Genomic DNA, 16972 nt, shown 5'->3' with positions numbered 1-16972 from the left:
GATGATTGTTATGTAGTATCATCCATCAGAAGTACCTAATCCCATTCATACACCACCACTGAAGCAGCAGAAGCAATTTGGGGTTAAGTGTCTTGCCCAAGGACACATTGGACATGTTGCCCAGCTGGGGATTGAACTCTTGACCTTTTGGTTGAGAGGTGGCAACTCTAACAACTGAGCCATAGCTGCCCCAGGTGTCTTTAATCAACTTAAATTACACTGCAGATAGGCCGCGGCTCCGCCCCCAAAGAGGGAGAAATATAGCACAAATACCCCCAAATCAATGAACAAAAGCTAAAACCAGAATAAACAATAATGTAATTCTAAATTCATTCATGTTTGTCTCTTTTCTATTTTTTTAACTGTAAATAATGAATATATCCATTTGGCCACAACAAACGTGCTTTGATCACCGATTCACCTCCATTCATTGTGTATAGCGAGCTTTGCTGTATATCAATGTGACAATGACCATGCTGGCGGCGCCACTTTTTACCATCTTTTCTCCCTCTTGAGGTCACAATGGTGCATTCACAGAAAACGGTGGGAGCACAGCTGAATAGTACCAAATACTTGATTGTTATAAAATGAGTAGTGGCTCAGTTGGAAGAGTCGGTCGTCTCTCAACTGGAAGGTCGAGGGTTCAATCCCCAGCTCCTGCAGCCACATGTCCGATATGTCCTTGGGCAAGACATTTAACCCAGAGTTGCTCCCACTGCTTCCTCGGCAGTGTATAAATGGGAATAGTTTTGATGGACTCTTTACCACTTTTTATTATTTTCTTCAGATGATGAAGATGAAGAGGAGAAATCTGCAGAGAAGGAGGACGTCGACTTGGGAGACAGAGTCACCGACAGCAGTGAGGAGGAGGATGATGATGATGATGAGGATGTTGCAGAAGACGGGAGCGATGAGGCGAGCGACTCAGACTCGGAGGCGGAGTCCGGGCTGGACTCGGAGGAGGACAGTGACAGCGGGCCGGATTTGGCCAGAGGGAAGGGAAACGTCGAGACGAGCTCAGACGAGGACGATGAAGACGAGGTGGAGGCCCTCCTGAAGAAGGAGGAAGAGGAGATCGAACACAACTGGGGCGAGCTGTGTAAGGACGCTCCGCGGAGTGACGAGGTGAGGAAGAGCGTGGAAAAGTGTCAACTCGTTTAACACTTCAGACACAAGACAAGGATGTTTAGTTAGATGATTGTGTTTAAGGGTTTCACAACAGGGACCCGGGACCAGGTCAGGGTACGCTTGACCCCAAAGTCTTATGTATGTGTGTGTGTTCAGGTTTCCGCCCGGCTGGCCGTCTGTAACATGGACTGGGACCGGATGAAAGCCAAAGACCTGCTCGCTCTGTTCAACTCCTTCCTCCCTAAAGGAGGAGCCGTGCTGTCGGTCAAGGTAAAAACTTCTCTGAACACACAAAGACGACGACTCACAGCCAGAAGAAATTTAGGATTACCACGCAAACTTTTTCTGCCCACATTTTCAGATTCTTTAAAACTTTCTCAAAGTTTGCACGGATTAAAAAAAAACATATCCTCCAGAAGCTCCAGCAAACACCTCTCCAGATCCAGGGCCTGTTTTTAGCCTGAGAGGCAAAACTCAGGGTGGAAAATGTTCCATTTCCTGAAGTTTAGAAACGGTTAAAGTTCTTACTTTAATTAAAAAACCTCTTCACATGCTCTGTTAATTTAAAAAGTAACTTAAGCTGTCAGAGAGATCGACAACGTTTCTCCTAAAATCTTTGAAATCTGTGCAGGTTTAAACGAAGCAGAAAGGGTTAACTTTTCTGATTTATATTTCTTTTACAATGTGAACTAAAGAGTGGAGAAGAACATGCTGGAGAACAGGAAACATGCAGCAGCAGGTTCATTAGAGTACAGAGATGGTAGAGGTGGCGTGCAGACAGTCTATGGTCGTGCAGCAGGGAATAAAGGTCACCACCCCCTCCCACTGGCCCCTCCCACTGGCTCCAGGTGAATTCTCCTGATTATATCCTGCTGCGTTCTCACATCAGCTCACTCTGACTTTCTGCAGAATAAATACGAGGAGGAAATATCAGGAGTTTTGCACCAATATATGTTTGAAGTATTATTTAGATTTAACCACTTGTGGAAGAGAGATTGTTGTGTGTAAGAGAGATAAACCGCATTGCATGCTGGGTATTGTTCACTCTCCAGGTATACCCGTCAGAGTTTGGAAAGGAGCGTGTGAAGTCAGAGGAGACCCAGGGACCGCTGGAGCTGAGAGCTCTGCCCGACGACTCGGACAACGACACCGAGGAGGAGAAGTAAATAAAGACAAAGTTTAAAAAGTCACACAGACGGAGTCTTCAAAAAACTGTGTGTGTGTTTATTGTGCGTGTGTGTGTGTGTTTCTCCTCTCAGGGTTTACAGGGAGAAGATGCGGGATTACCAGTTCAAGCGTCTGAAGTATTACTACGCCGTGGTGGAGTGTGACTCTGTTGACACGGCGGCTAAGATCTACGAAGAGTGTGACGGCTACGAGTACGAGAGCAGCTGCTCAGTCCTTGACCTGCGGTGAGAGGAGGAGACAGGAGTAGGGTCGTCACGATACCAGAACTTCAAACTCGATACGATTCTAGTAAAAATGACATATTATCAGTACATGTTTCGATACCATGACAACAAACATAAAAGTCCTCTGAATCATTTCACAGTGTGCAAGTTAAGACCGTGTGCAGGAGGTAACCTGTAGTTTATGGTGGATTAATTCCTGTCCTGCACACCTGTCTTCTAAAAAAGATGATGTTTTTAGAAAAGAGAATTTATCGTTTTAAAGGAGCAGTATGTAACTCTGACACCTAGTGCTTAAAATGGGTACTGCAGTCTAAATTTTAAACATTGTAGAGAGCTGCCCCCCCCCCCTCCTCTGTAGAGTGGATGCTCACTCAGGTCACCATGTGGTGGACTCTGAAGCTTCAGTGTTTATCCAGCTCTGCATGGGTCTGTAAACCTTTCTGTGTTCTAACCTCTCTCCATTTTTCAAAAGCATCTCCAATATTGATCCTAGTTTGAGCACGTTTCTGCTCGTGGAGCTTATTAGAAACATGCAGAGGCTTTTTAGGTCAGGTACAATCACTTCTATCTGAACCACTTCTCTTGCCCGCTTCCATCACTGCAACACCTGTTGACCTGATAACTGCTCTCATATCTGACAAACCGAGGGGCGTCTAAAACGGCCGTGTGGTGGGTGCCTTAAAAGCGCCTACCTTCTCTGGTCCAAACAAATCCAGAGCATTCAGGAGCAGAATCTAAAGTTAGAAGGAGGACATACTGGCTGCTGCATTGTTGTCAGAGAAGCCAGCACTTCAACATAGCATGTTTCCTTAATGATCAGAGAGTAAGATACCTTTGTCATTTCGCACATCTCACTGATCTTACTGATGTGGTACCAAAATATCTAAAATCTTAACAATCTTAGACGCAAGAGGAGCGTCATCAAATATCAAACAGTTAAAGTAATCAGGAAGAGATTAAACGGTATGATTGAATCTCAAACCTTTCTTGAACAGGTTTATTCCTGATGACGTCCAGTTCGACGAGGAGCCCAAAGACGTGGCGACGGACGTGAATCTGTCGGCTTACACGCCAAAAGTGTTTACCTCATCAGCCACCACGACGTCAAAGGTGAGACAACGGGCTGCGAATAACGGTTTATTTTCATCAGCTCAAATAAAAGACGGACAGAGCTTCAAAACAAAACCCGCTCACTGACAAATGCATGACGTTCACGCTGATGTTTCCGTGTTTAACCCATCAGGTTCAGCTGACGTGGGATGAGACGGACCACGATCGAGTGACCGCCATGAACAGAAAGTTCAACAAAGAGGAGCTGCTGGACATGGATTTCAACGCCTACCTGGCCTCCTCCAGCGACGAAGAATCTGAAGAGGAGAGAGAGGAAGGAGGGTTTGTGTTTGGAGAGCAGGAGAACGAAGAAGACAACGAGGACGACAACGCGACAGACGGTGAGACGGTTAAAGACGCTTTACCGCGGCTTTATTGTGAGATGAACTTTGAGCTTTTTCTGACGTTTTGTTCGTTTTGTAGCCAAACAGACTGAAGAGCCGGTCTTGAAGGTGGAGAAGAAACCCCAGAAAGAGGACGAGAAGAAGAAGAAGAAGAAGAAGAGCGGCGAGGAGCAGATCTCTAAGTACCGAGAGCTGCTCAAAGGAATCCAGGACAAAGAGAAGAAGCTGCAGGAGGACAAAGACATGGAGATGGAGATCACCTGGGTGCCAGGTATGAGGGTACCTTTAATGTCAGCAGGCAGGATGGATCAAACACTCATTAACATTAAAAGAGTAGTACACTTTGAATATCTAAACCTTGCATAAAGACTAGGGCTGTCGAATTATAAAAAAAATTCAAAACGCATGTTTTTCCATTATTTCCTTAACGAGTGAGTTAATGCGTTTTGCTGTCTGCGTGTGCAGGTCTGAGGGAGACGACGGAGCAGCTGGTGAAGAAGAAGATGGAGGGGAAGGACAACCTGACGCCGTGGGAGGAGTTTTTAGAGAAGAAGAAAGACAAGAAGAAGCAGAAGAAAAGTCAGAGGAAACAGGTGAGAGAGGACGACAGGTGATCACACCGAGTAGTGTGATGGTGTTGAAAAGTAAAGCCGACGTTGTTCCTCGAGTGTCCACTAGAGGCTGGCTGCAGAAGCACAGGAAGTCACATACACACCCATTCTAAAAAGCCTGTTTTTACAGCAGAGATGAACATGTTTACAGCCTGGTTCAAATGATTTGATGAAGGATAAGAGTTATTCACAATAAGGCGTGTAGCTGACCTGATTGACAGGTGGGCGCGGTGTAACGGTTTGTCAGGAGGTTTAAAACTCAGGCTTCATCCATTAATATTCACAGTCTATGGATCACACATGTAAACAACAAACCTGTAATGATGTATGTCACAAAGTTATTAATGATTCAGATTTTTACTTTTTGTCTCAGGGAGAGAGTGACGATGAGCTCAGTGAGGACGAGCTTCCTCCAGACGTCGATCTCAGCGACCCCTTCTTCGCAGAGGAGCTCGCTGCTTCAGGTAATCAGTACTTTCAATTAATCAGTTTATCAATACGTTAGTATGAAGGGTTTGTTTTCTTGATTTATTTGGACCATCATAAAACACAGGCACAAAGGAGGAAGAATAGTTAAAGCAAATGATCTATTATTTATGAAGGATTAGTGAAGCGTCCCGACTAGGGCAATGGATTCTTCTTTAGTCTGATGGTTTATGAACTTTTATTCACTTTATACCATGGCAATAGTTTCCACAAACACACCGTAAGATATTTATAAAGAAAACAAAGAAAAATACAAATACCGTAAAATCCAGAATATAAGACGCAGTCCGATGTTGAAGGAGAGAAGAAAAGGTTCAAACTGTCGTCCTGCGTGACGATTTCTGTTGTTCAGCGTAGTGTACAGCTACAAATGCGTCTTACACCTTGGATTTTACGATAACCATCAAAAGTAAAACCACATATTCAAGCAGAGATAGTGAAACATTTTCAACATAAAAACATGACAACAGATGAAGGTTTATTGTATGGGTCATTAAAGTATTGAAAACATTTGATACATTTACCCGGTAAAAAACAGTAAAATAAAAGGTGCTGGGCAGTTTACCGATGATATGAATTTTAATTTCATATATCACAATACAGACAAATAATGGCTGAAAAAATGGTTGTTTACTCTCTTGAGAGAAGAGAAGAGTAAACCCTTTTCACTTCGGCACCGCTGAAAGGCATGATCGGATACATCGCCACAACTACGATCTGTGCTAGCAGTAGCATTTAGCTTTCAAGTGGAGAAGACGGATGGACATGTTGGAGATCGAAGAAACGGAAATGAAGGCACACAAGAAGAACTTGTGCTGAAGAGAAGAGCTGTGTCTATTCTGTGGAGGCTTTTCAGATTTAAAATAAAATCAGACGTGGACCAAACGACCATTTATTGCAAAAGTTCTCGAGCTACAGTTGTTCCTGGAGGAGGCAACACCAGCAATTTGCTCCCACCACGTCAGCAGAAAGGAAGTCTTGGAATACCAAGAATGTCTGAGCAAGTGTTGGCTCGAAGGACTGCCTATGAGAAGCTAAGCCAACATTGGAACAAGGTCACATATGCAATAACCTTCTATCTGGCCAAAGACATGGTCCTGCTACATACAGCCAAAAGAGACGGCTTTAAGGGGATAATCAAAACCGTGGATGCCAGGTATGTGTTAACTTAGCTTAATACAGATCCCCACATCGTAATAAGCTAGAAGCAGAGCTGGGAACAATTGCCCACTACTCAAAAACAACAGACATGTGGTCTAGTCTCAGTAAGGCGTTATACCATACCATATAGGGGCGGCTGTGACTCAGTTGGTAGAGTTGGTCATCTGTCAACCGGAAGGTCGGGGGTTTGACGTCTGATGTGTCCTTGGGTAAGACATTTAACCCCGACTTACTCCCGCTGCTTCGTCGGTGGCGTATGAATGGGATTAGTAACTTCTGATGGTCTCTTCACTCAGCAGCCTCTACCATCAGGGTGTGAATGTGTATGTGGGACCTGCGGTGTAAAAGCGCTTTGAGTAGTCAGAAGACTAAAAAGCACTAAACAAGCTCAAGTCCATTTACCATACCTAAGCATGGCTGTAATTCTTCTCTCAATCCTGAAAATATTGTGAAACACTTCCTCTACCTTTGCCCAATCGCGCGAAAAGAGTTGGGAAAATTTTTTTTTTCATACCCAGCACTAATAATAAAAAAAAAGATCTGTTCACCCATTTACTTATTACACCAAAAAATACAATCCATAACCTGAAAACCTTTAATACTATGACCTTTATTACGTCAGAAACAGATACAAAATTCAACGACCAAATGGCTAACAGCTAGTGGCTAAAATAGCATGGCTAAGCTTAATGCTAGCATTTATTCTAGCACAGCTACGTTGTTAGCAGGATTGCTGTACCCACACTTCACAATCAAATCGACAAAATACACTGTACGCCTACCAGCTGGTTGATAAGATGTGAGAGGATGACGACAAGTTTCCATCAATAACGCACTGATAGCCTACCTACCGGCGCTATCCAGTCTTAAGCAGGTAAGAAGCAAACCAGCCTTCAAAATAAAAGGCCCCCAAATCATTAAGAAACAGATAAATGGTAGGAAGGACCAAAACTCACTACGGCAATCAATAATTGTAATAATCTTCATGGGTCCTTTCTGATTAAAAAAAAGTTGTGTATATTTACAGAAGAAGATTAAGAATCAATCCCAGGTGTTTAATACCTCAAGAACAGCAGATTCTGTTCAAGAAAGATGTAAAATATAGTGTTGACAAAGACTATGTAGCCTTGTTCTTTTGAAGTCAAATCAATATAGAAAGTAAGTGATTATTTCACACTGACAGGAGAGATGACCAGAGGTGCAGAGTTTTTGCCTCCTTTATTAAGATAGGGACTGAAGTAAGGGAAGAGTTTCTCAGTGAAGGAGCAGTCTGTAAAGGAGTAGATCAGAGCTGCAGAGTCCACATCATAAAAGGAGACCAGACCCTCCTCATAATCCACAAACACCCCCACCTTCTCAGGACGACACTTCAGAGAGAGACGGACTGGAGGGTCATCAAGGGCTGTGTACTTATTTCCATTTCTCAAACATATAGACCACAAACTCTCCTCAGGACTCAGTGTGATTAATCCCTTCCTGTTGATGGACTCTCTGACCACTCCTAAAAACCAACAAGTCTTTCCTTTAACCTGAACCTCGAAGTAAAATCTGCCTGAAGAGAAACTCTGCTTTCCTAAAACACTAACACAAAGAGAGAATCTCTCTGGGTTGTCTGGAAGATTCTTCGTCACGTCACCATGATGAACTTGTTTCCCATCTTCAGACAGTATGAGATCAGGATGTGCTGTATCAGGATCAAGAGTTACATCCACAGCATACTGCTGGACTCTCTTCAGCTCAGCTTGATCCAACAACTTCTTCATCTCTTCACTGAGAGTCTCCTCCAGCTGAGCCACAGCGTTCCTCACAGTCTCCTCATAAAGTGGTTGACAGACATTAACCTCTGTCCAGTCTTTGGTGGGTGGAGCAGAGTTAACAGACTGGACTCTCTGGATTAGATGGAAGTGGTCTTCAGAGCGTGAGAGCTGCTGCACATCAGTGCTCCTCTTCATCAGCTCACAGATTTCCTGCTCCAGCTCTTTGATGAAAGCTTCGGCCTGTTTCTTTGTTGTTTTCAGCTTCTTGTCGATCGTGTTGATGAACTCGGCCCGGCCTCTCTCAACAGACTCCTTCAGAGCGGTGAAGACTCGAACACCTTCTGCCATCTCTCTGTCTGCATCGTCCTTACTGAGGTCCACTGAGTGTTTGATCTCCTGAATCTTCAGTCGAGTTTTCTGGATCATCTGCTGAATTTCAGCCTCTGTCTCCTCCAGCTCTGCCTTCTTTTCTTCATATTCTTCTTTCAGAGGAACAAACTTGTGTGTCTTGTGGTCTAAAACAGAGCAGAGCATGCAGACACAGGTCTGATCGGTCTTACAGAACAGCTCCAGAGGTTTATCGTGCTTCGTACACATCCTGTCCTCCAGGTTCTCCACAGGGTCGATCAGCTGGTGTCTTTTCAGACGTGAAGCTGTCAGATGAGGCTCCAGGTGAGTCTCACAGTAGGAGACCAGACAGTCTAAGCAGGACTTCAGGGCCTTCAGTTTGGGTCCAGTGCAGGCTTCACATAGAACTTCTACTGGTTTGGACTCTTGTAGCTCTGAGCTGCTGCTGCTGCTGGCTTCCTGCTGAGCTTTGTCTCTGAACTGACCAACCATCTCAGAGATGAAAGTGTTGACCCTCAGTTTAGGTCTATTGGTAAAAGCTTCCTTACACATTGGACACCTGTACTGGTCGCTGGTGTTCCAGTGTTCAGTGATGCAATTTTTGCAGAAGTTGTGTCCACATGGTATGGTGACAGGATCATTGAACACATCCAGACAGATGGAGCAGAGAAACTGATCCTCAGACCAATGATAGTTTGCAGCAGCCATATCTACACAGAGTGAAAGAAAGAATAAGATTTAATTAATTTACATGATTTATTGTTTGGAAACTGGAAAGAAGGGATGAAGGATTGACTGATCAAAGTTTGTTACAGATGTTCAGTTAATGATGCGAGTACATCCTTCTGTGGAGCCCTGTGTTGGTAAGAATGAAAAAACCATTCGTATTGCAGGCCTGATTCTAAAGTTCAGACTCGATTTGCTGAGGTTTTGCTTCTTATTCTGCATGTTGTGCTCAGCGTCATGTGCCGGGTTAATCGACTAAACGTTTAAACGTCATCATCGCTAGTTTGCAACAGAATTATGAATCCACCAAACACATATTTTGTACTTAATAATAATAATAATAATAATACATTTTATTTATGGGCGCCTTTCAGGTCACTTAAGATCCCCTTACAGACAAAGGTTAAAACAAGAACGCAATCAACTAAAGAAAAACACAAACAGCAATAATAAGAAGGGACAGAATAGGCAAATATATAATAATGTGTTTTGGTGTGTTTTATTTGAAGGTATAGTGACTGGGGAGATATGCGACCTGAAGTTTTTGAGATGAACAAACTGAGTGCGACCGGAGATATATGACTTGAACCAGGTGAGGGAGGTGCCAGTGAATCCGATTGAAGCTAGTCTGTCGGAGTTATTGCAGCTTTTTTGAAAGATGATGGAACAAGACCAGAAGTGAGAGAGGCCTGGATGATGTCGGTTATTAAAGAGGACAGAGAGGGTAGACAGGCTTTGATCTAGTTTACAGGTCGAATATTTGGATTTTTGAATGATACTAGAAATATCATCATTAGTTAGGAGTTAAAAACTGAAGAGGCTGGAAAGAGCGACTGTCTGCTACATGTTTTATGGAGGACATTTGCTGATGAATATTTTCGATTTTCGCATTGTAAAAGGTCATGAGGGTGTTACAGTGGGCAGTGGAGTATAGGTGCGAGAATATCAGGTGGTCGCAAGATGGTGTTTACAGTGGAAAACAGAGTTCTTGTTTTCCCTTCAACCGACCTGATGAGGTTAGCAAAATATACAGATTTGGCAGCGGAGAGAGCATCACGAAACAGGTTACTTGTCCGGCTGATGAGGCTGGATTTTTATTGGTTGTCATGTATACCGATCTCTGACAAATGTTGGCGGAGTGAGCTGTAGTTCAGATGGTCTTACAACAGCAGCACAGCATCAGACAAACAGAAATACAGATCTCTCTGAGAGCAGTTGCAGCCATACGCACCAACGTTTACTCCTGGAAGAAGGCTGTGTGTAAACATGGCTGTGTGTATTTCATATGTTGGCTCCCCATGCTGGAGTCTAAGGTGTAATGCAGCCAACAGCCACTAGCTGATCCTGTAGCTTCGTTAATGGGCCTTCTCTGGAAAACGCTGACTTCCTCTCAGTATGACAGCTCGCCTACCTGTCGTTACCCAGCAGGTCCCGTTAGCATGATAAGCTAGGCTAGCTAAGCGACAGCTGCAACTCCGAGATTGATTGACACATGTACAGACAAATCAGTGTCACAAGCATGGTGTGTTGTTTTGGTCGGTTAAAACCAGGACAGGGACTGTTCAAAACTGGGACTTACTAGTGTTTTGTAGATATTTGTGGGGACTCGGGACACTTGAAAAGGGGACGGTCCTGGTCAAATCTGGACATGTGGTCACCCTGGTTTGGACCAGTGATGTGATAATTGTGTTTCACGATTCAGGACGACAATATATCGCTGTATCTGTATTTTGTCCAACAACTCCTAATGTCCAAATTATGGGACAGAAATAATTCATGTTCTTTTAGTATTTGGTGAAGTAATCTTTTTTCTTTTTTTAAAGATTATTTTTGGGGCTTTTTGTGCCTTTAATTGAGAGATAGGACAGTGGATAGAGTCGGAAATCAGGGAGAGAGAGAGAGCGGGGAATGACATGCGAGAAAGGCCGGGACGCTCACTTGGAAGACTATAGCCTCCATACATGGGGCGCGCGCACTAACCACTGCACCACCAGCGCCCCTTTGGTGAAGTAATCTTGAATGAATGTGCAGTTTTTAACTCTGACCGAGCTGAGAACAACAAAGATCAATGTTGCTGCATTGTAAAGCTAGAGCGCCCTCTGCTGGTGAAACAGCTGATTTTGAACTTTACTGTTATGCAGACAGATTCTTAGTGCAGGATTTTACTGCTGACAAATCTTTGCTGACAAATTTCACTTCCTTCTCTGCTTCCTTCAAATTAAAAGCCTCATTGTGGTTTCTCCATGTCAAGCTTTTACTGTGAAAGAGCCAGAGGAAATAGAATTCAGTTTGGCTGCAGGATGTAATCAGTAAACAACAATGATACCAGAAATTTAGAAATGAATTCAAGTCCAAATGAGTGAATCTCAGTTACAGACACACACACACACACACACAGTTTAACAAGCTGGAGTATGAAGAGAGAGTGAAATGAAGAGTTGAGTGTAAATCCTGGTTGTTCAAAGTGTAAACATGATCAGCTGTACTCACCAGTGTTTGCAGAGACTCTGCTGTGTCGTTGACAAAGATTGGATGAAGTTAGTTTAATTTCTTTGAAGAGAAACGGAAACCTTTCTGGACGGCTGCGTGGTCGACACCCTGACAAACTTTAAGTTTCATTTCTTCAGAGTGACGCTGAAGCTCTCCTCCCTCACCTGTGGCTCCGCCTCTAACTGCAGCTTGTTTCTTCCCTCTGAGTCACAGGGCTGTTGTGAAATACCAGCTTCAATAGACTGATCTGATCTGATCTGAGAAGAGGAAGAGTCTCATTAAAGTCGTCGTATCTTCTTTGTGAATAAGATACTCGAGTTCATTTATTACAGTCACTCTCGTATCAGGAGAGTTTGGTGCTTGTTGTGGCAGCAGAACAGAACTGATCACTTCTTGTTTCTTCATGTTGGGCTCCATCTAGTGGTCGTTGTGTGTCATAGCAGCAGTCAGAGGTCTACATGGAAACCTGTTGTTTCTGCAGCAGTGTAGCAGGAGAGTCCTGTAGGAGTGGTCTGACACCACCAGGCCTGTGTGGTTTCTGGAATTGTTCAGAATTTAATTATTTTCTGTATTTATAAACCCAGCTGACAGACTGTCAGTGATGGAGTTTAGTTTGAAACAATAAGGTCAACATAGAAGAGTAAAGCTTCATTCTTCTTCCTCGTCTTGTTACCTGTGAGAAGAACAAACAGCTCAGATGTCTCGGGATGTAAACCTGAAGTGTTCTTCCTGGTTTTTATTCATGCTCTTACGTGTCTCTAACGTGTCTGAATTGAATTGTTTGATCTTCAGAGCTCTGCAGCGTGTCAGGTCATGATTTGTTTTGTGTGTGTGCAGACGTGAAGAAGCAACAGAAGAAGAAGAAGAAGAAGAAAGGGGAGGAGGAGGAGCGCACCGCTGAGGAGGAAGAAGAGCTGGAGAAACAAAAGGTCAGAGGTCAATGGCTGCAGCTCCACGTGAGTTTATCACATCTGTAAATATCACCTGAAGACAGCATCTCAACGTGTGTGTGTGTGTGTGTGTGTGTGTGTGTGTGTGTGTGTGTGTGTGTGTGTGTGTGTGTGTGTGTGTGTGTGTGTGTGTGTGTGTGTGTGTGTGTGTGTGTGTGTGTGTGTGTGTGTGTGTGTGTGTGTGTGTGTGTGTGTGTGTGTGTGAGATTGTGTTTTCTGTGTGTGTTTTGTGTGTGTGTGTGTGTGTGTGTGTGTGTGTGTGTCTCTGTCTGTCTGTCTGTGTGATTGTGTTTTCTGTGTGTGTTTTCTGTGTGTGTGTGTGTTTTCTGTGTGTGTGTGTGTGTGTGTGTGTGTGTGTGTGTGTGTCTCTGTCTGTCTGTCTGTCTGTCTGTGTGATTGTGTTTTCTGTGTGTGTTTTCTGTGTGTGTGTGTGTTTTCTGTGTGTGTGTGTGATTGTGTTTTCTGTGTGTGTGTGTGTGTGTGTGTGTTTTCTGTGTGTGTGTGTGTGTGTGTGTGTGTGTGTGTGTGTGTGTGTGTGTGTGTGTGTGTGTGTGTGTGTGTGTGTGTGTGTGTGTGTGTGTTTTCTGTGTGTGTGTGTGTGTGTGTGTGTGTGTGTGTTTTCTGTGTGTGTGTGTGTGATTGTGATTGTGTTTTCTGTGTGTGTGTGTTTTCTGTGTGTGTGTGTGTGTGTGTTTGTTTTCTGTGTGTGTGTGTGTGTGTGTGTGTGTGTTTTCTGTGTGTGTGTGTGTGTGTGTGTGTGTGTTTTCTGTGTGTGTGTGTGTGTGTGTGTGTGTGTGTGTGATTGTGTTTTCTGTGTGTGTGTGTGTGTGTGTGTGTGTGTGTGTGTGTGTGATTGTGTTTTCTGTGTGTGTGTGTGTGTGTGTGTGTGTGTGTGTGTGTGTGTGTGTGTGTGTGTGTGTGTGTGTGTGTGTGTGTGTGTGTGTGTGTGTGTGTGTGTGTGTGTGCAGGCGGAGATGGCCCTGCTGATGGAGGACGAGGGCGACGAAGCCAAACACAAACACTTTAATTACGATAAGATCGTGGAGCAGCAGAATCTGAGCCAGAAGAAGAAGAAGCTGCTGAAGAAGAAGGGGGAGGAGCTTCAGCAGGAAGACCAATTCCAGGTGGGTGTGATGATGTCACAGGTCGTGCTGCTCCAGCTGAATGTCCTCCGGTTTCCAGGACTTGACTTTAGCATTCGGCCGCTAAATGTTCAAACTTTTGTTTTGACCACAATCGTCCCGTTTAACGTGTTTTGATCTGATTTCAAAGATGAACAGTCGACCTGAAGAAGAAATAAATATATAGACGTTCATTTCCCTCTCTCGTGGTGTGATGGAGTCAAAGGAAGGCTGTTAGCTCTGTGTTGACTAAATCGTGGTCATGACGATGTTGTAACATTCTCCCTCTCTCTCTGTTTGTGCGTCCAGGTGGATGTGAAGGACCCTCGTTTCCAGGCCATGTTCACCTCCCACCTCTTCAACCTGGACCCCTCCCACCCCAGCTACAAGAAGACCAACGCCACGCAGAGCATCCTGACGGAGAAGCAGCGCCGCAGAGACGAGGAGCAGCGGCGCCTGGAGGACGGGCTCAGAGATCAGGGGGAGGGAGCCGACAGGAAGCAGGTGGCGGGGAAGAAACGGGAAAAGGACCGTGACGCCGCGGCGGTGGTCGACCTCACCTCGAAGAAAGCGATGGACCCGAGTCTGTCTATGCTCGTCAAGTCGATTAAAAGCAAAACGGAGCAGTTTCAGGCTCGCAAGAAACAGAAACTGGTGTAGGTGGAACTCTCAACACAAAAGTGTGCAGACCGGCAGAGACTGGGAGAAGTCCCAGCCTGCAGGAACAGTTTCTCCTGATGAACTCTACTTCCTGTTTGATGTTTTTATACAGAAAGAGACGCCACAAAGTAGAAGAAGGTGCAGGAAAAAGTGAATGGTGCTGCATCACATGCTGTGAGAATGTTTTATTTGGACAGTTTCTTCACACAGAACTCTTAAAGAAGCCCTGCAGTTATTTTCAAACACATGAAGAAGAAGAGAGCGACGCCCTGGACCTCAAGAAACACGTTCACCATCATGACACCGAGGTTTTTACTTTAGTAAATCACTTTTCACATTTCAGCTTTCTTTGGGGGAGATTGTTCCTCCAGCAGCTGTGAGCTGATGTTTCTGTGAGCTGTCAGCATCTTACCCCGTTTCCACGTACTCCAAGAGCGTCGCGGTCGGTCAGCGCCGTGCACGGTCAGCGCTGTGCACTACACCGCAGCTCACCGCCACTCTACTCAATGATCGTGTTTCCACAGCGAGCGCCGCGTTTCAAACACGCTGTGAGTCTGTTTCTGACGGAGCGCGCTGCAGGCACGCGTCAAGCTGGACAGGAAGTCAGACGAGGAAACCCACGGAACGCCCTGTCAATTTCAAAATAAAACACAACATACGGACTCCTGATCGTATTTTCCATCACTCGTAGTCGGAGTAGTTCTCCTGTGAAGGATCCAGTGGGGGCAGAGTGCGCCGCCCGATGGAGCAAAAACCGCGGCGCTGACAGACCGCGGCGTGCACGGAGTGTGTGTGAATTGGGAGTGACAGAGTGACGCTGTTTCTAAAGTGGTGAAAAGTTTTCTTTCTTTAAATGAATGTTTCTTTGGTAACTCGAGTTCCAATAAAGAGAAGTTTGTGATGTGAAGATGATCTGGCATGAGGATAATTTTATCTGCAGGTCAAATGAAGATGACAACATAACATCTTGTGAATTCTGTGTTTCTGATTGGTCCTTTGGATTCAGCAGAACGCCCTGCAGTCATCACGTCCTGGAGCTGTCAATCAAACCAAGTCTCCACATTCTGCTTCCCTTAAAGCAGGGGTGTCAAAGTTCTATTGGGCCGGGGGCCGGATTTGTTCAAATGAGACCTCAAGTGGGCCGGACTATTTGTGCAGACATCACTATAACTCAACACATGGATATATAGGCTGATGTATGATTAGAAAAAAATACAAAAAAAGGTACTTGTATAGAAAACTGCATATTAACACATAAAATGTATAAGTACATTAAGCAGAGGGGTTAACTCTCATTGCAAACTGCATGTCGGCCCATGGAAATATTTAAGTATACAACATTACAGAACAAAACATGCATAATTATGTTTTGTTTGAGATTATTATATTATGTTTTAATATTGCTGTTCAAGGTTATAGAAACTTTGACAGGTTATTCTACCTGCCCTGGGATCAGTGCATTAGAGAGAGAGACTTTAGAGGTGTGTGTGTGTGTGTGTGTGTGTGTGTGTGTGTGTGTGTGTGTGTGTGTGTGTGTGTGTGTGTGTGTGTGTGTGTGTGTGTGTGTGTGTGTGTGTGTGTGTGTGTGTGTGTGTGTGTGTGTGTGTGTGTGTGTGTTAAGGTTCATCACAGATTAAACCTGCTCACATGAATCTGTTGTCACAAACACACAGAGTGTCTTTGATGTAAACAGTCATCTTCAGGTATTTTAGTATTAGGCATTATAAAATGATAACATGTTTCCAAACCAACAGACTTGAATTGATCCTTCAGTTGATCACTGCAGTCTGATCAGCTCCGTGTGGAGTTCAACTTCTTTAACTAAGTAAACTCAGTTAAACCACTTTTGATATGAGTCTGGCAGTCCGTTCTTCTACGTGTCCGCAATATCGTGATCTAACGTGATTCTAATGAATCTGTGCCATCTCCGTGCAGTAATTCAAGGAAGAATTATAGCTCTGCTCCACAGTTAAACCAGCGGACCTCTGTATGATCGGACAGCCTGTGTGTGATATTGTTTTCAGATAAGAATGAAATGTTCAGTAATAGTTATATTTTTACAGTCTGATTAAAGCTGCTGATAAAGGCACAACAGCAGGCTACTGCATTTAGAAGTGATGTCTGAAACCTTCACGTGATCAACAAGTTCACCTCTGGGTGACCTAAAAATGAACCATCTGTAATTAAAATCAGTTATTATTCATTTTAATTTACTGTTTTTACAATAACCAGAGGTAAAATAACTCTATCATCAGGCTCAACACCGGTGTCCACAAACTACACTGGATGTGTGGAGACGGTCTGGGCCGTTACGCAGGACAGAGAGGATTGTTTTTTATTTGCACGAGCTGCTCTTTGTAGCTCACTCCATAGGAAGCTTTGTTATTATCAGCCAAACTTTTGTTTTACATCAGTCAAGCCAGGAGAAACTGGTAAGAAGAGTGGACAGAACTGAAGACCGTCAGGATGAGCGCGCAGTGCAGCGCCCCCTGTGGTTAAGTCTCGTAGCTTTCATACAATTCTGGCAACTTGTGAGCAAATAAAACTAAAGAAATATCATTCCTTCGATCTCTCTTGAAAACCTGCATTCTGTGTCACCTCTCTCAGGTGTTCAGCCTGTTTGCTGATTAGCGTAATGCAGGAGCAGCTCGTGCACTCAGCCACTCCT

The 16972-nt window shown here is 44.2% G+C and overlaps 2 protein-coding genes across 2 annotated transcripts; one reads left to right on the top strand and one right to left on the bottom strand.

The window, feature by feature from the left end:
- Nucleotides 1–847: 847 nt before the first annotated feature.
- LOC109978711 (ESF1 homolog) lies at nucleotides 848–15278 on the top strand. Its single transcript, XM_065960361.1, is given in 14 exon segments — nucleotides 848–1125; nucleotides 1285–1398; nucleotides 2181–2290; nucleotides 2388–2540; nucleotides 3536–3650; nucleotides 3784–3991; nucleotides 4074–4265; nucleotides 4460–4587; nucleotides 4979–5069; nucleotides 12411–12502; nucleotides 13492–13647; nucleotides 13954–14077; nucleotides 14080–14164; nucleotides 14166–15278. Coding segments are annotated over 13 exon segments (1680 nt in total). The 5' UTR covers nucleotides 848–1125; nucleotides 1285–1311; the 3' UTR covers nucleotides 14305–15278.
- Nucleotides 6843–9554, bottom strand: LOC109978710 (E3 ubiquitin-protein ligase TRIM39-like). The gene has a single exon (XM_020627966.3). The coding sequence runs from the start codon at nucleotides 9063–9065 to the stop codon at nucleotides 7419–7421; it is 1647 nt and encodes a 548-aa protein (XP_020483622.1). The 5' UTR covers nucleotides 9066–9554; the 3' UTR covers nucleotides 6843–7418.
- Nucleotides 15279–16972: the final 1694 nt, after the last annotated feature.

Source organism: Labrus bergylta, chromosome 1, assembly GCF_963930695.1.
Source record: "Labrus bergylta chromosome 1, fLabBer1.1, whole genome shotgun sequence".
Lineage (NCBI taxonomy): Eukaryota > Metazoa > Chordata > Actinopteri > Labriformes > Labridae > Labrus > Labrus bergylta.
The sequence above is the reverse complement of the archived record's forward strand: the minus strand, read 5'-3'. Positions and strand labels throughout refer to the sequence as shown.

What these genes read in the sequence shown, in the direction of transcription:
- LOC109978710 (XM_020627966.3), bottom strand. Translation starts at nt 9,065, where the DNA reads ATGGCTGCTGCAAACTATCATTGGTCTGAGGATCAGTTTCTCTGCTCC.